At 48.6% G+C, this 24,240-nt stretch overlaps 1 protein-coding gene across 2 annotated transcripts in view; it reads right to left on the reverse strand.

Annotated features, from left to right (window-relative positions):
• LOC137615485 (tyrosyl-DNA phosphodiesterase 2-like) overlaps positions 1–24,240 on the reverse strand; it is a 79,428-nt gene that overhangs the window by 13,941 nt on the left and 41,247 nt on the right. Inside the window, exons 4-7 of one of the 2 annotated variants that reach the window (XM_068345409.1) lie at positions 17,373–17,513; positions 17,022–17,232; positions 13,381–13,551; positions 13,053–13,157 (exon numbers count right to left, since the gene is read on the reverse strand). In XM_068345409.1, coding sequence (XP_068201510.1) covers positions 13,053–13,157; positions 13,381–13,551; positions 17,022–17,232; positions 17,373–17,513 — 628 coding nt within the window. Of the gene's footprint in view, positions 1–13,052; positions 13,158–13,380; positions 13,552–17,021; positions 17,233–17,372; positions 17,517–24,240 lie in introns of both variants that reach the window. The other variant, XM_068345408.1, reaches the window with a different exon arrangement.

The following is a 24,240-nucleotide window of genomic DNA, read 5'->3' on the forward strand; positions in this document are numbered from 1 at the left end:
CCTTCCCACATTAACCTAGATGATACCTCCTTCCATTCTACTACTTTACATGTCATCCATTCACTCAGCAATAAAGCCAAACCCTCTCTTGCTCTTCCCCTTTCTATTCCAGACACTCTACCAGTCACTTCACCCTTCCCTTTAATCTTTGTCTCATACAAAGCTAATATATCCATCCTTCTATTCCTAATCATACTTCCAATCTCACATCTTTTACTCTCTATCGTACTACATCCAAGCACATTCAGACACCCCAAAAGTTAAGTGCGGGGAGCAATTAATCGTCCCCCGGCTCCTCCTCTTTGATAAATCACAGGAATAAATATATAGGAGAAGGGGTTACCAGTCCCCTCGTCCCGTCCCTTTTAGTCACTTCTTATGACATGCAGGGATACCTTGGTGCTATTCTAATTGCTCTTATGCGCCCCCCCCCCCCACCTCTTGGTAAAATATCGAGAAACTCTGGTAGCAAAAACGAATAAAATTACCAAGAATCATAAGCTTTAAATAATTCTTGTTACAAATCTTAATTATGTAACAATGCAAAACTCGCAACTCTTAATAATTCACCTCAAAGAAGTAAAATGTCTCTTCCCCTTGACTGAAAACACATAAAAGCATAGTTATACGAAACTAAATAGAGCGCAGCATACCAAGTTATATAACTGGGGAGAATAGGTTGAAACTGATATATAGGTAAATTTTCAAACCCTTCTGTAATACTGTAATGACAATTTGTTTTTCAAGGCCTGTTCTGTATCTGGTGTTATAGAATTGTGAATAAATACCCCTAATTGAATACCAGGCCCTTCCTGAAAATAAAAAAAACTGCAAATCATAAGGTCTGACTTAACAATGAAAACGAACACTATCTTTCAAATAGGAAAAACAATGATCTAGCCACTGATGTCACAAGTACTATATTGCTGTCACATATAAAACCAATAAGTAAAAACTTCTAGAAAAATCAACTATAGGCATTAATTGATGATATTGCTTCTAAGGTACAAGAAATGTCACTCAATGGCTTACACATTGCGTAAGTTACCATATCAATTTCTAAGAATCACAATATCGTATCAACTCTTACACATTTTGAGGGTCTCAAAATTTCTAATGCTTAAATGGAGTAGTGGCATCGAGTGGAGAGATACCCCTTCCACGACACTAACTACAGAAGACAGTCCACTAAGCCTGGTAGACTGCAGCCGAAGATCTTCAAAGATATCCAGACAACATTTTCACAACCTGTTGCAAATAGCCTCTCTGAGAGAGATGCTGGATGGTCTCCAAGCATGAAGTTGTATGGATGCGGCGGCTTTGTGGAAGATATCCACGTGAGGCTCTCTAAGTAGATCGTGTTGTGGTGGGAGTTCTCTCAGCACCTATGTCAGGAGCTGAAGAAGGTATGGGAGCCATTCAACATGATACCATAGTGGTGCTATGAGGGTCATTGACAGGTCATCGGATGATCTGATCTTGAGTACTCTTCTCATCTGACAGAACACGGGAAAGTCGTAAACGTTGATGTTTTCCCACCGTTGTTGGAATGCATCTTGCCAGAGGGCCTGGGGATCCCAGACTGGAGAACAGTAGCGAAGGAGTCTGTTGTTCAGGGATGCCACAAACAAATCTAGCATCTAGTAGCCAACTTTATTGGCTACTAGATGATTCTAAGACCCCTCAGTGCCCACTATGAGTTGCTTTGTTCAAATTGTCTGCGAGCAAATTCTGCTTATCCGGAATGAGGTAAGCTGATAAGGACACAGAGTTGTCTTCTACCCATCTTAGCATCTCCACTACTAGATGGCATAGGAGCTGTGAAAAGATACGGCCATGCTTGTTTACATAAGCTACTACTGTGATGTTATCACTCATCAACACTGTTGAGTGACCGGCCAGGAACTGATGGATCTGTTGTAGGGCTAGAAAGGCTGCCCTCATCTCTAGGAGATTTATACTGCATGCTGGTACTTTTCAGACTCTACCTGGAGCCCAGAGGCCGTGTGGTGCAGCATGTGGGCCACCAACGCTTCTTTTGACGCATCTGAAAAGAGCATCAATTCCGGGGTAGGAACAAAAAGGTCGATCCCTCTGTGAAGATTTTCATCTGCCACCCAGCACCTCAGATACATGTGTTGCTTGGGATCCACTGGGACCAGCATATTTGGGGAGTCCTCATACTTAACCCACCTGGATTTATCTGCCAACGAAAGGATCAAATTCGAAGGCAGCCATTGCAAACTAGATGGACCAAGGAAGTTAGGTGACCTATGAGACGTAACCACCGCTGGGGTGGGAGAGGGTCTCGTTGGAGGAAGGGGCTTGCTACCTTCCTCAGCCTTTGGATTCTGTCGTCTGATGGAAAAACTTTATGCAGGCTGATGTCGATGATTTTACCTAGGAATACCAATTTCTGAGAGTGAAGCAGGGATGACTTATCGAGATTTACCATAATCCCGAAATCTTGGCAAAAGGGGAGGAGTCTGTCTTCGTACTGAATGGGGTTGCCACCAAGTCTGCTAGAATCTGCCAATCATCCAGATATCTTAGGAGACAGACGCCCAACCTGTGGGCCTAGGGTGACACTAGAGTAAATACTCATGTGAGGTGCTGTTAAAAGATCGAAGCATAGCACCTTGAACTGGTATAGTCTGTTGTCATGGATGATCCTTAGGTACTTCGTTGATGACGGATGGACTGGGATCTGTAAGTACGCGTCCTTGAGATCCAGTGTACACATGTAGTTCTGTGGTTTTACTGCTTGTCTGACTGTATCTGATGTCTATTTTGAACGGAATTTAAAAACAAACTTGTTCAGAGCTGCAAGATCGATGACAGGTCCCCAGCCTCCAGACGCCTTTTTCACAAGAAAGAGTTGACTGAAGAAGTCTGGGGAACCATCGAGGACCGGAAGAGCACCTTTCTTCAACATGGTCTGGACTTCGGCCCGGAGGGTCAGCTCCTTCACGGATCCCTTAGTGTAGGAGCTCGATGGAACTGAATTCAGAGTCAAAGGAGGGAGAGATTGCGTGAATGGCACGCAATCACCTCTGCAACCGGCGTTGCAGGCATCCCCCACTGGTGAACAAGAGGGAGGATTGCCCTCCCTAGTGGGAGTGGCCTCAACTGTCACCTCTACCTCCTCTGGTTCCACAACTGGACTTGCAGCCCTTCTGGTCCCTGGCAAGAAAGGGCTTCTTGGAAGCATTCTTAGATGAGCCTGCTATCTTGCAGGTTTGCGGCCTGGTTGTCTGCATCTTCTTCGGAGAGAGAGGTGCTCCATAGGACCTCGATGTCACGGCCCTTTGGAGGAGAGTCTTGGTTGGACTTTCTCCAGTTATCTGCTGCCCATTCGACGTCGTCATTACTGAAGAGCGAGGATCCCTCCAAAGTTGTGTTCCTGAGTCTGGTGACTACCGACTTAGGAACCTGCCGATGGAACCTATCGACTACTAAGTCCCTTTTCTTGAGAATCCCATTGGTCCATAGGTTGACTAACTGATGGGCGAGAAACTCGACGGTCCAGGTACTCAATAGAAGAAAGGTTGCCATCGATTTCATCATTGACTCTTTGGAACAATCCTTGTCTAAATGAGGTGTCCAACTAACCCTATCCACAGGTCCAGCCACAAAGTAGCCTGCATGGGATACTTCACAACCTTCTCTATGTTTACAGCTTCCGAGGCAGAAAATGACAGGTAGACTCGAGTCTACTACTGGAGAGCCCTCTTATGACCTCTATGGCAGGATCTAAAGGGAGTGCAGGGAGAAGTTCATCCAATACCTCATAGTATCTCCTCTGCTGGACGAAGGAAGCTGGTTATCTGTGCAAAGGTCTTTCTCCTGGCCCCAGTCGAACCACGTTGATCCGGGCAAAGCTGCTCTGGCCTTTGGAGGTCGCTGTGTGTCGTAGATGTGATCCTGGATGGTGTCCTTACCCTCTTGAGGGGCAACAGCTGGATTTTCTTGACCATTAATGATCCTCATGCAGGCCAAGACCTACCAGAAGGCATAATCATACTCCATCTGTTCTGCCTCTGTATATCTAGGGCTAGTGGCCCTACAAAGGTAGTCGATTGTCTCAAAGTCCTGTTCTTCATCCATCCACAAGCTCTCACCCATACGAACCCAGGGTGGGTCGTAGTCGAGTCTGGAAGTGGAGAGTACATCTCTTCTTGGCATCCTCACTGCTGCAGAAGAGGTCCAGCGGGTCTTCTCCTGGGTCTACCCGGAAGATTTGGCCGCACTGTTTTTCGGGACCGTCTTAGCGTTTTTACTCTCCCTTTGGGGAGGAAAAAATTTCTTGAGCAGCAAGGGTTTAGAATCCTCATTGCGTCCATTGGAACCTGGTTCTTCTCTTGGAGAAGAGGCTGATGGAGATCGGTCCGCGCTCTTGGTTGTGGAACCACTTCAATGAGCGAGAGATGGTATAATGATGTTGATGAAATCTCCCTAAATGATCTCAAACCCTAGCTTGTACGAGGGTGAATGTTGTTTCCCGGGAGAGAAGTCGGGTTCCTCTTGCCGCTACCTCTTCTTCGTAGTCTATGCGTGATCCCCATCCTGCCCATGACCACTACTCTACATGTGATGTCCCTTCATCACACTCTTATGTAGCATTCTCTCCCAGACCTTCAAGAACAGAACATGATCCAGATTCTACACGCTCCCAGGACGCGTATTCACTAAGATTTCCTCTCTCCCTGAGTCAAAAGTAAAGTGAATTACAGTCACAGGTGTGAGTGAGAGGGGGTAGCCACTACGGGGCGGTTAGTTTACCCCCTCCGCTAAATAGTGGAGGGTAGTTACACCTTGCAAAACTTTAACGGCTAGTTTAAGCTATCGTGGAAATATATTTCCACTGAAAAGAGCGTAAGGTTTGTACGTAGAACCGGATCAAAACATTTTAAAAATGACAAATTCGTAGATAATTTGTATCTTTCCTAACTATACAAACCTTAGCTATTTAATAGGGGTATTACTTTCGGCGTAGCTGAAATGACGAGCCATTAACATTTAACGAGGGTTTACCACCCACACTGCTAGTTAGTGGGGGTAGGGGAGGGTAGCTTGCTAACCCCCCCCCACCCCCTCTCACACACCTGAGCTTGAGCTCACTTCAAGGGGAATAGGGCTGGCGGGCAAGTTTGGTTAAATAGCTAAGGTTTGTATAGTTAGGAAAAATACAAATTATCTACGAATTTGTCATTTGTTCCGTAACTGGAATACAAACCACGCTATTTAATAGGGGTGACTCACCCATTAGGAAGGGTGGACGTCCCAGCCAGTCTGGCTTTTGGCTTTGCCCGGGGACTCCTTATTTGAGTGTGTAAGCACCCAAGAAATAAGGAGTCCCTGCACCTCGCTAGAATCTTGCTACGCAAGGTCTGCGGCCTACGCAAGCTGTGTGTGAAGGTATGAAGAAGTGTGACTCGTCCTAGAAAGTTTTTCTGAAGTTCTTTAGATGGAAACTTGTAGACTAGGATTTTCCCAATACCACCTCGTCAGGGTATGGGGACGTAACAGTATTAATCTTAATACTAGGAACACAAGGGAACATGGTTTACCTGCAGTGGTTTAAGGTCAGCTATGCAGAGAACCCAGGATGTTGCTTTCCCCAAGAGAGGGGATGATGAAGAAAAGAATAAGGGCCGGTCAAACCTTTTCATTCATGCAGACTAAAACCGGGTAAAAATGCCCAAAACCTTCTGGTACTTGTCCAATAAGGAGCATGAGGTTTTAAACCAGCTGTTGTGCAGCCACCAGAGGACCGATAGAGAATGTATTGAGTCTCCTGTGGGTCACGTCTTGCAGGTAGTGGGATGTGAATGTTGTTTGACGTTTCCACACCCCAGCTTGAAGAACCTGCGTTACTGAAAAATTTCTTTTGAAGGCCAGGGACGTAGCTATGCCCCTGACATCATGTGCTCTGGGGTGACGTGACGGAGGAGGGTCTGGATTCAGTGCCAGGTCAATGACCCTGCGAATCCATGCAAAGATGGTGTTCTTGGTGACCCTCCTCTTAGCCCTTCCTGTGCTGACGAATAGCTCCTTACTGGGCATAGTAAGAGATGGTCTGGGTCATCTATTACAGTACGGAGACTAGAAATTCGGAAGGAGTCGAATCGAGGATCCGCTACTCCTGGATTCTGAGTCTTAGCAATAAACTCAGGGATGAAGCTGAACATTACCTCCCCCCCTCCCCTTGAATGGGTAATGTCATAGGAGAGACCATGAAGCTCACTGACTCGCTTGGCCGAGGCCAAAGCTAGCAGGAATACCGTTTCCAGGTTAGGTGGTGATCTGATGCCTGGCGTAATGGTTCATAGGGAGGTCTCTTAAGAGACCTGAGAACTCAAACCACGTTCCATGGGGGAGGTCTCACTTCCGACTGAGGGCAGGTAAGTTCATAACTACGTATGAGCAGAGAAAGTTCTAGCGATGAGGAAATGTCCATTCCTTTCAGCCTGAAGGCGAGACTTAAGGCCGAGCGATAGCCTTTCACTGCCGAGACTGAAAGGCGCATTTCTTCACGCAAATACACGAGGAACTCCGCTATTGTTGGAATAGTGGCATCGAGTGGAGAGATACCCCTTCCACGACACCAACCACAGAAAACTTCCACTTTGCCTGGTAGACTGCTGCTGAAGACTTTCGCAGGTGTCCCGACATCCTGATCGCAACTTGTTGCGAAAATCCTCTCTCAGAGAGAAGATGCTGGATAGTCTCCAGGCGTGAAGCCGTAGTGAACCTACGGCTTTGTGGAAGATGTTGGTATGTGGTTGTTTGAGTACATTGTGTCGTGGAGGGAGTTCTCTTGGTGGCTCCGTTAGGAGTTGCAGAAGGTCCGGGAACCATTCTGCGTGATGCCATAGCAGAGCTATGAGGGTCATTGAAAGATTGACCGATGTTCTGGTCTTGTTGAGTACCCTTCTCATCAGACAGAATGGGTGAAAGGAGTAAACGTCGATGTTGTCCCACCGTTGTTGGAAAGTATCTTACCAGAGAGCCTTAGGGTCTGGGACTGGGGAACAGTACAGCGGGAGCCTGAAGTTCAGGGCCATTGCGAAGAGGTCCACATTCGGAGAACCCCACAAAGTCAGGATTTTGTTGGCTACTACTGTAGATGATCCAAGACCACTCAGTACTCACTATCTGAGATGCTCTGCTCAGGTTGTCGGCGAGCACATTCCTTTTGCCCGGAATGAAGCGTGCCGATAGTGGTATCGAGTGGATTTCGGCCCATCTCAGTATCTCTACTGCTAGAAGGGATAGTTGCTGCGAAAAAGTACCTCCTTGTTTGCTGATGTAGGCCACTACTGTGGTGTTGTTGCTCATCACCACTACAGAGTGACTTGCCAGGTACTGTTGGAACCGTTGAAGGGCCAGAAAGCTGGCCTTCATCTCTAGGAGATTTATGTGGAGGTACTTTTCTGACTCTGACCAGAGGCCTGAGGTCGTGTGGTGCAGCACGTGGGGCCCCCACCGTTTTTTTGAAGCGTCCGAAAACACTATCAAATCCGGGGGGAGGACGAGAAGATCCACTACTTTCCGTAGGTTCTCGTCTGCCACCCACCATTGGAGATCCGTCAGTTCCGCAGGTCCCATGGGGATCTGGATGTCCGGGGAGTCATACGCTTGATTCCACCGGGACTTGAGTCGCCACTGGAGGGATCTCATCCTGAGGCGACCATTGGGAACTAGACGGGTCATCTTGAGGCGACCATTGGGAACTAGACGGGCCAGCGACGAAAGGTGACCTAGGAGACGTAACCACGATTGGGCTCGAAGTTCTTTTCGTCTGAGAAAAGGTCTTGCAACCTTCCTCAGCCCTGCTATAATGTCGTCTGATGGGAAGGCTTTGTGGAGAGTGGTGTCTATAATCATGCCTAGGTATACCAGTCTTTGAGTGGGAAGCAATGAAGACTTCTCGAGATTTACCATGATCCCCAGATCTTGGCAAAGTCTCAGAAGTTTGTCTTGGTGTTGAAGAAGGGTTGACACCGAGTCAGCTAGGATTAACCAGTCGTCCAGATAACGGAGGAGACGGATGCCAATCCTGTGTACCCAAGATGATACTAGGGTGAACACTCTGGTGAACACCTGCGGTGCTGTGGAGAGAACTAAGCACAGCACCTTGAACTGGTACTTTCTGTTGTCTAGGCTGAATCTTAAGTACTTCCTTGAAGACGGATGGACTGGGATCTTGAAGTACGCATCCTTTAAGTCCAGTGTGCACATGAAGTCTTGCGGTCTTACTGCTAGTCTGACCGTGTCCGCCGTCTCCATGCTAAACGGAGTTTGTTTGACAAACTTGTTCAGAGCTGCGAGGTCGATGACTGGTCTCCAGCCTCCAGACGCCTTCTTTACAAGAAAGAGTCGACTGAAGAAGCCTGGAGATCCGTCGAGGACCTCTTGGAGAGCGCCCTTCTTCAACAGGGTCTGGACTTCTGCCCGAAGGGCTTGCCCCCTTGCCGATCCCATGGCAAGGGAGTTCAATGACACTGGATTCGTCGTCAGGGGAGGTAGAGATGTTATGAATAGCACGCGATATCCTAGACTGATCACGGAGATTGTCCAGGAATCGGCCCCGAGTTGCTTCCACCTGTTTGAGCAACTTTGTAGGCATCCCCCAACTGGTGGACATGCAGGGGGACTGTCTATCCTAGCGTTTGCGGCCTCGGCTGCTCCCTCTAGCATTCTTGCCTCCCCTGAAGGACTTTTTGCCTTTCCTTTCTTTGACAGGAAAGGGCTTAGACACCAAGGTCTTCGCTGCTGTTGTCGTCTTAGTGGTCTTGACTGGACGGGACTGCTGTGGTGCTGGAGGCTTATAGGGCTTGGATGTTAAAGCCCTATGAAGGAGGGAGTCTTGAATGAGACTGCCTCAACCTCTCAGTGGCATGTTCCACATCCTTAGGCTCGAACAAGACGGAACCCTCTAGGGAGGAATGTCTGAGCCTATTGATCTCGGTGCTGGGGTCCTTTTAATGGAATCTCTCAGCTACTGCATCCCGACGTTTCAGGATGGTATTTGCCCACAAGTTCGAGACTTGGTGGGCCAGAAACTCATTCGTGCGAGTACCTGAGAGAAGGAAGGTTTCCATAGCTCTCCTGGTACGTTCTTTGGAGAAATCCTCAGAACGATCAGGATACCTAAGGTCCCCAACCAGATATCGAGCCACGAAGTGGCTTGCATAGCACACTTCGCAACTTTCTCCTGGTTGAGGATCTTGGCTGCCGAGAACGAGACCTGCCGGTTGGAGAGTCTCAAGAGGGACTCCCGTGGTTAGCTCTTCCAGCGAGTGGTGAAGAGGAAGAGCTAAACAAGGCTCCTCAAGGATCACGAAGTACCTCCTCTGCTGTACGCGAGGAGGTGGGAGGAGCTTGTTGGTGGCACCGGAACGGTTGGAGGAAGACATCTCGGAAAGCTGTTGTGAGATCTTGTCCCTGGTACTCTTAACCCCTTGAGACCAGGGCAGTGCTGCAATGGTCTTGGAGGGTTTCTGAACACCAAAGACACGGTCCAAGACCGTGTCGTCGCCCTCTCGAGGAGGGATCTCTGGGTCGGAAAACCCGTTGAGAGCCCTCATTAGAGTCAGAACTTGCCAAAGCGCATGTTCTGACTCTTGCTGGTCTCCTCCTGCTGTAGGACTTGCAGCAAAGTCTCCTGTCCCCAAAGGCTCTTCTTGGGGAGAGTCGCGGACATTCCCTGAGTGGCTAGCTGGCTCCATTCTATTCCTAGTAGAGGACTTCGGCAATGTTTTGGAGTCTTTAGAGTCCTTCCTGGGAAGGATGTAGGACTCCAACATTGACGAGGGTGGCAGGTTCCTTTCAATCCCCGACTGAGTAGACCCCTCGGCGCGAGGAGAGGTTTCCCCCATTGGTACGATGGGGGAAAGTCTCTCTTCGCGTGATTCCCTTGAGGACGGGTAATCTTCGTCCGAAAGGGAAGGAGAGGCAGTCTGAGGAAAAGAAGGAATCTGCCTCGAAGGTCTGCGTGGAGTCAGTTTCGCCCTTGGGGAAGTGACCGCGTCTGGATTTCCTCTTTTTCTCCTCAAAGGGGTAAAAGAAGCCATGGTTCTGTGTCCCAATTCAGAGGAGACAGGGTTGAAAGCCTGCGTTACAGCTCTGATCAGTGCACCGAACCAGGGCTGTTGGCTGACAGATGCACTGTCAGACATACCCCTTGAAGGGACAGGGATTGGAGGATCCCTGGGAGGAGTCCCCATCATTGGTGGGTTTGCCTGTGGTGGCTTTGGGATCCTGGACCCCTCTAGAGGTTTCCCTTCTCCCACAATGCGAGGTGGTATGCGCTTGCGGGGAGGGGAATGAGGTGATGGCAACCTTGCCGTGCGTAGTTCAGTAGTCTCGCGCACGGGAGGATATTGACACTTGCGCGAGGGAGAATAATGGTGCTTGCGCGAGGGAGAATATCGGGGCTCACGCGCGGGAGACTGTTGGCACGCGGGCGCGTGCGGGAGACTGTTGGCGAGCGAGCGCGCATGCGGGAGACTGTTTGCGCGCGCGTGCATGTGGGAGAGTATTCGAGCGCGCAGGATCAATACGTTGAGTGCGTGGGCGCGGGAGAGAGTTCGCGCGCACCTACACCAGCCGCAGGGGGCGCGCGCAGTTGAATCATGTGGGGGGCGCGCGCAGTTGAATCATGTGGGGGGCGCGAGAGAATGTTGGCACGCATCCTTTGGAGAGGATGGGCGAGCGCGCGTATCCTTGCGGATGCGTGCGGAAGAAGGCTGGCGCGCAGGTACTGGTTGGCGCGTGGGAGAAGCCAGCATTGCTGACTTCCCAGAAGTACTACTTTCAGTAGATCGTTGGCGCGCAGGTTTTTCCTGATGCGTATGATGATGCACAGCATGGCACGCAGGAGAGTTGGTTGTTGGGCGCGTATGCGCGCGGGCAGGAGACTGATGGCGCGCAGGAGAGCACCATTGCGCAGGAGGTTGATGGCGCGCAGGTGAGTGTTGGCGCGCAGCTGGGCGCGGGCGCACAGGAGAACGTGGGCGCATAAGCGCATGAGGGTGCACATAGCGTGTGATGGAGCTATACTCCTGTTGGAGCGTATGCGCGTGTTGGCGCGTACGCCCTTGATGCCCAGTGTTAGGGTTTAGTGATGGGGCCTGACGAGCTACTAAGGAGCGTTCGTCAGGTCTCGTTGGCGCGTAGCACGTATGTGGTTGGCGCGCCTTAGCGTGCTTAGGTGAAGCCTTGTTAGGCCCATGTAGAAATGGTGACGGTAGGTCGGCAGGTCTGTCGGATGGAAGGTCGACGTGTCCTTTAAAAGGACGACCTTCCACCGAAGGAGATCGCGAACGATCTGCAGAAAGGTCCACGACCCATGCAGGAGCAGTGATAGATGATTGGTCTCGAGGCTCCTTTGCTTTGGACTTCATCGAAGATGTTGAACCAAAGAGGCGCCTCTTCACCGCAGGTGAAGGAAGGCCTCTAAGGCGAAGAGGAAGGCGAGCCTTCCAACGAATGCGCCCTCTGGGGCTATTGGATCAGCAACCTGACCTTCTGCAGTCCTCCGAAGAGGAGTCTCTGTAAGTGAACTCCCCCGAGGGGGAGAAACACTAGCAGAAGAGACTGACGATGGACTTAGTTTCTCCCTCGTAGGTTAAACAGGAATAGGAGAAACTAAGCCGTCAGCTACCGTAGAGTTTGGAGAGGCAGAGGTGATGGGTGATACCGCATTGGATACCTCTGACACCACAACATCGACAAGAGACAGAGGATCAACCTCTGACGGTGACGACGATTGCTTGACAGCGGCACCCAATCGGATGTAGTTAAGCAAATCCTCCTTCGAGAGCGAACCCGTAAGCCCCAAGGAGGACCAAAGCTGGAATAAGGTGGTTAGTGACATATCCTCCCCCGGGGGGAGAGGTGGAGCTGCTTCGCTAGGGGAAGCAACGTCATCTCTCGAGTCCCGAGGTTGGTAAACAATACATCGGTCTACGCTACCACTCGACGGTCTCTCGAAAGAGACCGACCGAGTGGGAGCTTCGGAGGAGGTTTGGGCAATGGAAGAAAAGGCCTTGGATTTTTCTCCTTTCAAAGAAACCTTCGAAGGTGAAATATCCCGTTTGGACTTCTTCCGTCATCGCGAAAACCTCTCCCACTGGGAGGTAGACCACTCCCTACACCTGTTGTTGCTATCACAACGTTGGCCCCTACAAGAAGGACAATGGGCGTGAGGATCAGTCTCAACCGCTGACATGAATGTTCCACAGGGGCGGTCGGGAAACCCCGGGCAGGTGCGTATAATCGCAGAGGCCAACTTCATATATACAGAACTAGAAAAAAGAAAAGACAAAAGCAATTAAGTGGCTGCCAATTGAAGGCGAGGAAGAGAGGGGACACGTCCGACCACCATCCGAGCCGAGAGCAAAGTGAGCTCAAGCACAGGTGTGTGAGAGGGGGGGAGGGGGGTAGCAAGCTACCCTCCCCTACCCCCGCTAACTAGCAGAGTGGGTAGTAAACCCTCGTTAAAAATTAATGGCTCGTCATTTCAGCTACGCTGAAAGTAATACCCCTATTAAATAGCGTGGTTTGTATTCCAGTTACGGAATAAACCCAGTTATTTTAATCACACTATTAAATGAAATATAACAACACAACTGAAAACTACTGCTTGAATGTTTTTAAGGTGAAAATAGCGAGATCCACGAGGAAACTGTCGCTCTCTCTCTCTCTCTAACATGATCCAGTCGTGAAAACTAATACTCCTCTTTTTATGCTTCAGCCATGAGTTTGTAAGGATTCTCTTATCAAAGTTTTATGTTGATTATTTTAGGTTAATCTTTCGATCCGAAGAAGTCGTGCAATGTTCTAATGCTGAGGGGATTCATAGGGACATTATAGGGTATGTAGAGTTCTATTTCAATATTTTTTCCGGCTGAAAAGCTCACCCTATCATGATACAGTATTAGCAATATGATCTACAGGGACAAATAATGAAAATATGACCCCTTCAATCAAAATATTGCAAATCTAGAGTTTACTTTATAAAGAAAACTTAATGATGAAAATACCTCTTTATTTGTGTTGCGCTGCGTATCCCACGTCCATCTGCATTCTGGTCTTCTACCGCAAGTTTCCCACAAGTCGTGTGCATCTGGAATTATTGTTGCTGTGACCTATTAAAAAAAAATAAGCCATCACATTCTGAGAAAAAACATCATTGACATATACTATATTTCCAATACAGTAAATAAAACATAAGTATTCATGCTATATTATATTCTATATCTAAAACTAAAATGGTAAAGGACCATATCTTCTTATATGCATCAAGAAAAACAAATATGCCACCAATATTCAAATAAGTTGCCTTGATCAAAAAAAAAGAAACTAACTTGCCTCTTTATCTCTTGCATTTAAATCACCGCCAAAGAGTGTTGTCACTTCTGATGATGCAGACTTCATCTTGCCAAAACAAATCTTCATCTGCTCACGACGCTGTTCTGAAAACTCCGGAGAACTTTCCAAATGTGTATTCAAAAGATTAAGTTTCACCTTTCCAATGTGAGCCTGAAAAAAAAAAAACCCAAGATTCATTTAATTCAGTATTAATCATACTTTATACAGAACACTCTAATCATGGGTTTTCATATTGATGATACAACACTGAAATAATTTAAAGACCACCTTGTAAAGCTTTTCACAGCTATACTGTAGATCACTTGTATACTTAATAACAAAATAACAATTTGCATAGGGAGCTACTACTTACAGTGTATCATCTCTCTCTATCTTCATTACAAATTTCTTGAAACTCTTACAGTCAACTGATGCCTCTACTGACACTTTCCAAATCTCTTTTATAAAAATTATTCTATTTTTACAAGACACGTAGGTTACAACATTGAAAACATTGTTATTATAATTTTTTTGGCAAATAAAAAATATTAAAAAATTTGCTCCAGTTTTTATATTCTTCACTGTAGCTTTAACAACAAAGCAATAGGCAGTAGGTTGGCCAAGGCATCAGCCACCTTTTGAGATACTACCACTACAGAGTCATTGGATCCTTTAATTGGTCAGATAGTACATCCCTGGATACCTCTCTGGTTAATGCTCAATTTTTCTTTGCCTACACATCCCAACATTCATTTTTCTCTCAACTGGTTAACTACTGTAATTATGTCTTTTCTTTTGGAAATAGGGGTCTGGGAATGTCATTAAGGTGGAATGACAATTATTTTCATATGTTCAACTTTCAACAGTGAACATGTTACCTAGACTGCAACTATTGATGTCTTTTAAAGAAGAAGTTTAGAAAGAAGTGGAGAGAGCAAGGAAGGCTGGCTTGAGAATTGAGGAGACAGTGAAAGATGGAAATGGAAGGTTGTTAGAAAAGGTGGGAAGAATATTTTGAAAATTGAATGAATGTTGAGGATAACAGGGAGGCAGATATAATTGCTGTTGCAGGTATTGAGGTGCCAGTGATGGGAGATGAGAATGAGAGAGATTACAAGAGAGGAAGTGAGAAGAGCACTAGATGAAACGAGAGTGGGAAAAGCACCTGGTATGGATGATGTGAGAGCTGAAATGTTGAAGGAAGTACTTGAATGGTTGGTGAGATTGTTTAATAGGTATTTTATGTTGTCAATGGTACCAGTGGACTGGGTTTGCGCATGTATTGTACCACTATATAAGGGTAAGGGAGATGTGCAAGAGTGTTGTAATTCAAAAGGTATGTTTGTTGAGTGTGGTTGGAAAAGTATATGGTAGAGTACTGATTAATAGGATTAAGGATAAAACAGAGTATGCAATCTTAGAAGTAGAGGGTGGTTTTAGATGAGGTAGGGGATGTATGAATCAGATTTTTACACAGGCAGATATGCGAGAAATATTTAGCAAAAGGTAAGGGGGTGTATGTTGCGTTTATGGATCTGTAGAAAGCATATAAGAGTTGATAGGGAGGCGATGTGGAATGTGATGAGGTTATATGGAATTGGTGGAAGGTTGTTGAAGCAGTGAAATGTTTCTACAAAGGTAGTAAAGCTTGTGTTAGTATAGGAAATGAAGTGAGCGATTGGTTTCCAGTGAGAGTGGGGCTGAGACAGGGATGCATAATGTCGCCATGGTTGCTCAACTTGTAAGTTGATGGAGTGGTGAGAGAGGTGAATGCTCGAGTGCTTGGACGAGGATTGAAACTGATAGACGAGAATGATCATGAATGGGAGATAAATCAGTTGTTTGCAGATGATACTGTATTGGTTGCAGACTCGGAAGAAAAGCTTGGCCGATTAATGACAGAATTTGGAAGGGTATGTGAGAGAAGGAAGTTGAGAGTTATTGTGGGTAAAAGTAAGGTTATGAGATGTATGAGAAGGGAAGATGGTGTGAGGTTGAATGTCATGTTGAATGGAGAGTTAATTGAGGAGGTGGATCAGTTTAAGTGCTTGGGGTCTGTTGTTGCAGCAAATGGTGGAGTGGAAGCAGATGTACGTCAGAGAGTGAATGAAGGATGCAGTGTTGGGGCAGTGAAGGGAGTGGTAAAGAATAGAGGGTTGGGCATGAATGTAAAGAGAGCTCTGTATGAGAAAGTGATTGTACCAACTGTGATGTATGTATCAGAGTTGTGGGGAACGAAAGTGACGGAGAGACAGAAATTGAATGTGTTCGAGATAAAGTGTTTGAGGAGTATGGCTGGTGTATCTCGAGCAGATAGGGTTAGGAACGAAGTAGTGAGGGTGAGAACGGGTGAAAGAAATGAGTTTGCAGCTAGAGTGGATATAAATGTGTTGAGGTGGTTTGGCCATGCTGAGAGAATGGAAAATAGCTGTCTGCGGAAGTAGCAGCAGTAGGGGATTCAGCATTATGAAGCTTCATCTGTGGTGGATAACGGGGGAGGATGGGCTGTGGCACCCTAGCAGTACCAGCCAAACTCGGTCGAGTCCTTCGTCAGGCCGGGAGGAACGTAGAGAGGAAAAGTCCTCTTTTTTTTCATTTGTTTGATGTTGGCTACCTCCCAAAAATTGGGGGAAGTGCCTTGGTATATGGATTTAAGACTGAGCATAATATCAAAACAATAGCACAATTGATATCGTGAAATCAGCAATAAAAAAGAGAAGGTAAAAACAATTCCAACTTTTTGGCTGTTAAAATGTCCCTGAAAGCAGTAATAAAAATTATGTACCAGAAGTAATGAAAAACAATTACCAGTACTGAAAAAAAAAATTGCCTTTTATTACAACCACATGAACTTTAGTACAGTGTACAAAATCTTTTACAGTGCAATGCCTATAAAAACTAGCAAATAACAGCAAGCTAAAATGAGAGCAGAAGGCTCAATCTATCGATATTTAGAATATGTATTTGTATAAATGTGTGCATGTTCTCAATAGCATTATAGTGAGACTATGAATACTGCAAAGAAGAAATGAGGAAAGAGAGTTTAACCACCTCTTATTTGATCCTAGAAATCCCTCGACAGAGTTCATCATGCTGCTGATGAGTCTTCTGTATGGGGTTAAGCAACACTTAACCCGCATAAATGTGAATTCAACAGTGACTGCTCTATTGCATTTTATTGAAGTCACATAGTTTTTTGGGGAAGGCTTAATGTTGAAAAAAGAAGAGGCAGAATAAAATTAAAGAAACATAAAAATTTTTCCAGGGCACGTTCGCATAAGATTGTCAACCAAGCACAATCACACCTGAAAAAGAGAAAGTAAACGTAAAATGAACGCAAAGCAACAACGTTTGTCAATGTCTATGGTAACCTTGAGGAGAGAGAGGAGACATCTGGTCTCTACAAGCCAAATAGAAAAAGTGACTAGTTCACCACTCCGAGTATATATACAGGTAGCTGGTACCACTAGCCACCTGCTACCCAGACTATGGGTAGGGTTGCCACCCTGCACCAAATGTCTAATTGGCTACCTTCCAGCCTTGCCGAAAGATATATCCACATATAAATAACGGAAGGTTTGTTAGTTTGGTGAACAACTATAAACTCAATAAAAACAAAAACAATGAAAGGAATACAGTACCTGAACTGCCAAAAGGTTACGACCCATTCTAGTATTATCAAATGGATACACAGTGTGGTCATCGTAATAAACAGTTGTTCTACGTAACAACGTTGCAGTGAAGTACTGTTCATCATTCCCAACTATGAAATGAAATTGTGGAAGGCGTGCCTCTAGGTACGAGTAGGTAGCAGGGATCAACTCTTGCAAAAACACGATGTCAGCTTTCTCTCTGTGAAGTACATAAAATGAAACTTGTAGTTTACAGTGACACAAGAAAATCATGCTAGTATTCACTCTTAAAATGTGCATTCAGACACCAGGTGCTCCTTACACAGCTAACCATCATATGAAAGAATAATCGTAACTTACATTTCAAGTATCTTAATGACAGCTTTTGTCCTTTTCTTGAGGTTCTTTTCATCGAGACCATCTAGATTCCAAGTTATGAGGCGGAAATTTTTTGGCGGTTCTGTAGTTATGCTTCCCTGAGGTCCTCCTGAAGAATGTGAGCTACTGGAAAGTCATATCATAAGTTATTCATAAGATATTTTACCAGAAAAAACATTTTAATACATTGATGTAAACCACCTGTACTTTATTTTGAAGAATATGACAATCCAGTAAAATGTATTGAAAACGGTTAAAAGATTTCTGATTGCTTAAAGACAGTGATGAAAGAACAGTGACTTAATGACTCCACTAAACATAACTGGTCTTGGTGGGAATGAAAATTTAAACATAATAACGTACAGTATGATCTAATAATCAACTGTCCCTCCTCCAAGCCAACAATCATCTTATACAGAAGAGGCCTTTAGCATGCACACCAAGGAAAGTAATAGGGAGGCCAGTAGTTATCACACAATATGAAGGTGTTTTTTTTTTTTATTAGGTGAAACCACATCTTTTAGCAACAACTAAACCAAGAAAGCTAAACGTGGGCCAATGTAACTTGTCAGGTCAAATTTAGACTTCTGCTTACCAAATGTGACTACAACTGTGCATTTTGTTAGGGGAAGGCATTCCCAACCTTTAACTCAAGTTTTTCTCAAAGCACAGTAGCTACACAGTAGCAGGGAATACTAGTACGTTGTACACCTTATTTAAGGGTGGCCTGGAGGCAGCTGCAAGACATGGCCACATCACTCTGTCTTTTAGCCAACAGTTTGAAAACATGACAAATTCAGAGATAATTTGTATTTTTCCTAACCATACAAACCTTAGCTTTTTACATTGGGTTTACCTTTTGGCGTAGCTGAAATGACGTGCCAATAGTTTTTAACGAGGGTCAACTACCGCCGCGCTAGTTAGCAGGGGTAGGCTACCCCCCCCCCCCACACACACCGGTGATTTGCTTCACTTCACTTAGAGGTAGGACTTGACTTGGGGACAGGGCTGGCGGGGAAATATGTGTAAATAGCTAAGGTTTGGATGGTTAGGAAAAATACAAATTATCTCCGAATTTGTCATTTGTTCCGTAACCGAAACACAAACCACGCTATTTACATTGGGTGACTTACCCCTTAGGAAGGGTGGAAAGTCCCCAGCATTACTGACTTTGGCTTTGCCCGGGGGCTCCGCCTCCAGGTGAGTAGCACTTGAGAAAAGGAGCCCCTGCACCTCACAAGTTCCTTGCTTCGCTAGGAACGAGTGGCCTACATAAGATGTGTGTGGAGGAAAGCGTGACTTGTCCTATGAAGTTGACCTTGAGACCTTTAGGTAGGAATCTAGGATAGGACGTGCCCAATACCACCTCGTCAGGGTATGGGGGATGCGACCGTATTACACTTAATACTAGGAGCACAAGGAAGCATGGGTTACCTGCAGAGGTCAAGGTCAGCTATGCGAAGGCCAGGATGCTGCTTCCCCAAGAGAGGGGAGAATGAAGAAAGAAGTAAGGGTCAGACATACTCTTTCATTCACGCAGACTAAAACCGGGTAACAACGCCCTCAACCTAATGCTACTTGTCCATAAAGGAGCCTGAGGTTAGACCAGCTGTTGTGCAGCCACCACAGGGCCGATAGAAAACATATCGAGGCTCCTGTGGGTCACGTCCTGCAGGTAGTGGGCTGTGAAGGTCGTTTGACGCTTCCAGACCCCAGCTTGAAGCACCTGCGTCAAAGAGAAGTTTCTCTTGAAGGCCAGGGACGTAGCGACGCCCGACGTCATGTGCCCTAGGGCGACGTGACGGAGGAGGGTCTGGATTCAAGGCGTGATAGGTAACCCTTCGAATCCAAGCCGAGATGGTATTCTTGGTGACCCTCCTCTTCGTCCTGCCTGTGCTCACAAACAATGCCCGCACTTGGGGACGAACTGCAGCTGTTCTCTTCAAGTAATACCTCACACACCTCACTGGACATAGTAGCAGCTGGTCTGGGTCGCTTGTTACAGAACGGAGACTCGTGATCCTGAAAGAGTCGAACCGTGGAACCGGCACTCCAAGATTCTGAGTCTTGGCAACAAACTCAGGGACGAACCTGAACGTTACCTCACCCCATCCTCTTGAATGGGCGATGTCGTACGAGAGACCATGAAGTTCACTAACTCGCTTGGCCGAAGCCAATGCGAGCAGGAAAGCCGTCTTCCAAGACAGGTGGCGATCAGAGGCCTGGCGTAATGGTTCGAAGGGAGGTCTCTTAAGAGCCCTGAGAACCCGAACCACGTTCCAAGGAGGAGGTCTCACTTCCGACTGGGGGCAGGTAAGCTCATAGCTACGTATGAGTAGAGAGAGTTCCAGCGAGGAAGAAATGTCCACACCTTTCATCCTAAAGGCCAGACTTAAGGCTGAGCGATAGCCTTTCACTGCTGAGACAGAAAGGCGCATTTCCTCCCGCAGATACACGAGGAACTCCGCTATTGCTGGAATAGTGGCATCGAGTGGAGAAATACCCCTCCCACGACACCAACCACAAAAGATTCTCCACTTTCCCTGGTAGACTCCCTCAGAGGACTTTCGCAGGTGCCGAGACATTCTCTCCGCAACCTGTTGCGAAAAGCCTCTCTCCGTGAGGAGATGCTGGACAGTCTCCAGGCGTGAAGCCGAAGCAAGGCCACGGCCTTGTGAGGTATGTTGGAGTGTGGTTGTCTGAGTAGCTCGCGTCGTGGGGGAAGTTCTCTCGGGAGCTCCGTCAGGAGCAGCAGAAGGTCCGGGAACCATTCCGCGTGATGCCATAGCGGAGCTATTAGAGACATCGAACAGTTGACCGATAGTCTGGTCCTGTTGAGCACCCTTCTCATCAGACAGAACGGTGGGAAGGCGTACACGTCGATGTTGTCCCACCGTTGCTGGAAAGCATCTTGCCAGAGTGCCTTGGGGTCCGAGACTGGGGAGCAGTACAGAGGCAGCTTGAAATTCAACGCTGTCGCGAACAGATCCACGGTCGGGGAACCCCACAAAGTCAAGACTTTGTTGGCTATCTGAGGATCCAAAGACCACTCGGTACTCACTATCCGCGAAGCCCTGCTCAGACTGTCAGTGAGCACATTCCTCTTGCCAGGAATGAAGCGAGCTGATAGTGTTATGGAGTGGACTTCGGTCCACCTCAGAATCTCTACTGCAAGATGGGATAGCTGCTGCGAAAAAGTACCTCCCTGCTTGTTGATATAAGCCACTACCGTGGTGTTGTCGCTCATCACCACCACGGAGTGACCCACCAGGGTACGTTGGAACTGTTGAAGAGCCAGAAAGACAGCCTTCAACTCTAGCAGGTTGATGTGCAGGTACTTATCTGATTCTGACCAAAGGCCTGAGGTCCTCTGGTTCAGAACGTGCGGCCCCCACCCTTCTTTTGACGCGTCCGAAAACAGTGTCAATTCCGGGGGGAGGACGAGAAGATCCACTCCCTTTCGCAGGTTCTCAACGACCAGCCACCACCGCAGGTCCGCCTGTTCCAAAGATCCTATCGGGACCTGTACGTCCGGGGAATCGGATCCTTGATTCCACCGGGACTTGAGCCGCCACTGCAGGGATCTCATCCTGAGGCGGCCGTTTGGAACCAGACGAGCCAGGGAGGACAGGTGACCTAAGAGACGCAACCACGATTGGGCGGGAAGCTCTTCTCGCCTGAGGAAGGGTTCCGCCACCCTCCTCAGCCTTGCTATCCTGTCGTCTGATGGAAAGGCTTTGTGGAGATTGGTGTCTAACAACATGCCTAGATAAACCAGTCGTTGGGACGGCTGCAGAGAGGAGATAACGAAGGAGACGGATGCCATTCCTGTGCGCCCAAGATGAAATCAGGGTGAACACTCTGGTGAACACCTGAGGTGCTGTGGAGAGACCGAAACACAGAACCTTGAACTGGTAGGTCTTGCCGTCTAGGCTGAATCTCAAGTACTTCCTGGAAGACGGATGGATTGGGATCTGGAAGTACGCGTCCTTTAGATCCAGTGTGCACATGAAGTCTAGAGGTCTCACCGCAAGTCTGACCGTGTCCGCTGTCTCCATGCTGAACCGAGTTTGCTTAACAAACTTGTTCAGAGCCGAGAGGTCGATGACAGGTCTCCAGCCTCCAGACGCCTTCTTTACAAGAAAAAGTCGACTGAAGAAGCCTGGGGAGCCGTCAACGACCTCCTGGAGAGCATCCTTCTTGAGCATGGTCTCGACTTCCGCCCGAAGGGCCAGCCCCTTTACCGATCCCATGGCATAGGAGCTCAACAACACTGGATTCGCTGTCAGGGGAGGTTGAGATGTTATGAACGGGACGCGATAGCCTTGGCTGATCACAAAAATAGTCCAAGCATCGGCCCCATGTTGCTGTCAGGGGAGGTTGAGATGTTATGAACGGGACGCGATAGCCTTGGCCGATCACAGAAATCGTCCAAGCATCGGCCCCATGTTGCTGCCACCTGTGCATGCAACGTCGAAGGACACGCGGGGGGACTGCCACTCCTAGCGTTTGCGGCCGCGGCCGCCCCCTCTAGGAGTCTTGCCTCCCCTGAAGGACTTACCGCCCCTTTTGTCCTTGACTGGAAAGGGCTGGGGCTTAGACACCACTTTCTTAGCTGCCGGTGCCTGCTTTGGTGTCTTGTGAGGCTGCTGCTGCTGTTGCTGCGGAGCTGGAGGCTTATAGGGCCGAGCTGTAAGGGCCCTATGGATGAGGGAGTCCTGACTAGACTTCCTCCACCTCTCAGCCATTCATTCCATTCCTGAGGCTCCAACAGATTCCCCCCAAGGAGGGAAGCATGTCTGAGCCTACAGACATCCACGGCGGGGTCCTTCGGGTGAAACTTCTCGGTCACCGCATCACGCCGCTTCAATACCGAGTTGGCCCACAAGGTGGTAACCTGGTGTGCCAGGAACTCGATGGAGAGGGTGCCCGAGAATAGGAAGGTCTCCAGGGCCTTCCTATTGGCCTCCTTAGACAAATCCTCGGAGCGCAATACGATCCCAGAGACCCTAGCCATATTTCCAGCCACGAAGTGGCCTGCATGGCGCACTTCGCGACCTTCTCATGGCTCAGGATCTCCGACGCCGAGAACGTCACCTGCCGGGCGGAGAGCTTCTCGAGAGGAACTCCCTTAGCAAGCTCTTCTACGGAATGATGGAGAGGAAGACCGAGACTAGACTCCCCCAAGATCTCAAAATACCTCCTCTGCTGGAGACGAGGAGGTGGGAGGAGTTTGTTCCCAGCAGAGGAACGACTGGAGGAAGCAAGAGCCGCGAGTTGAGCATTGGCCCTGGCTCTGGCACTCTTCAACCCCTGGGACCAGGGCAGAGCCGCACTGGCCTTAGGGGGCTTCTGAGTACCATACACCTGGTCCAGGACCGTGTCCTTGCCTTCTCGGGGGGCGATCACGGGGTCCATGAACCCGTTGAGTTGCCTCATCAGGCTCAGAACCTGCCAGAAGGCATGCTCAGACTCCTGCTGGTCTCCTCCTTGCGGACTGGCAGCTAAGTCTCCAGTCCCCGGAATCTCTTCCTGGGGAGATGCGTGGACGTTCTCCCGGGTTGCAGCTGGTTCCTGACGAACCCTAGAAGACGACTTCGGGATTGTCTTGGAGTCCTTGGGTTCCCTCCTGGTCGGGATACACGACCCCAACAAAGAGGTTCGGAAGGCGCCCTCCGCGCGAGACGATTCCCCTCCATGAGGAGACGACTCCCCCCTTGGTGCCGAGGGGGAGACCATCACCTCACTGGATTCTCCCGAGGACGGAAAAGCCTTGTCCTCGGGAGAAGGAGGTAAGCGCCTGCGAAGGGGATGGAGCCTTCCTGACAGACCTCTTAGGAACCAACTTCTCCCTGGGAGAAGTCACCACGAAGTCCACTCCTCTCTTTCTCTTCAGCGGGGGCGAGGCAGTCGTTGGCTTGTGCCCTTGATCGGCGAGTGCCGGCTTCATAGCCTTCACTAACGCCCGCATCAGAGGACCAAACCAAGTCTGCCGAGACGGACACAAAGTCCGAAATTCCCGCTGGAGGGAAGGGGATCGGGCGATCCTTCGGAGTGGACACCACTGGACCTGTCTGAAAAGGAAGGGGGGAAGAAAGTTGTACTGACCTCTCTGATGAGTCTTCCCTATCCTGCACAAGAGTCCTGCATTTAGGCGGAGGCGATCCTGAGTGTGGTCTGGCGACACGCGTCCTTGTTGCTGTCGCGGGCTGCGAAACCCGACGCGAACGGGGGTCGTGCTGACGCTTGTACGTAGGCGAAACTACGGAATCGCGCGCGAGAGAATGTTGAGGCGCGGGCGCGCAAACACGCGGAGACAAACGAGCGCAGTAGCGATCGCGCGTTGGCGAACAGGCGAACGAGCGCGTGGGCGAGCTGGCGAGTGAGCATGTTGGGGCGTTGGCGAGGGAGCGCGTTGACGCGTGGGCGAACGAGATCGCTCCGATGACCGCTGACAATGTTGACCAGGAGACCTGTAGCGTGTGGGAGAGCGATGGCGAGCAGGCGATCGGCGGCGCGCTGGTGAACGCTGGCGCGTAGGCGAGCGATGGCACGCTGGCGCATGGTGAGCGATAGCGCGTAGACCGCGTAGGCGAGCTGACGGCGCGTCGGAAAGCGCTTGCGCGCACGCGATAGGTCACGCGGGCGGTCGGGAGATCGCTGACGCGCTGGGGACCGTTGACGCGTAGGAGATCACTGACGAGCAGGCGAATGTTGATGCGTCTGTGATCGCTGGCGAGCAGGAGGGCGACGCGTGGAGCTGCCGGCGCGGGGCGCAGAGGCGAACGCTCACGAACGGGCTCAGGAACAGGAGGCTCGTGGGCGTACGGGCATTTTGGAAGTACGCGAT

Source organism: Palaemon carinicauda, chromosome 21 (assembly GCF_036898095.1).
Source record: "Palaemon carinicauda isolate YSFRI2023 chromosome 21, ASM3689809v2, whole genome shotgun sequence".
NCBI lineage: Eukaryota > Metazoa > Arthropoda > Malacostraca > Decapoda > Palaemonidae > Palaemon > Palaemon carinicauda.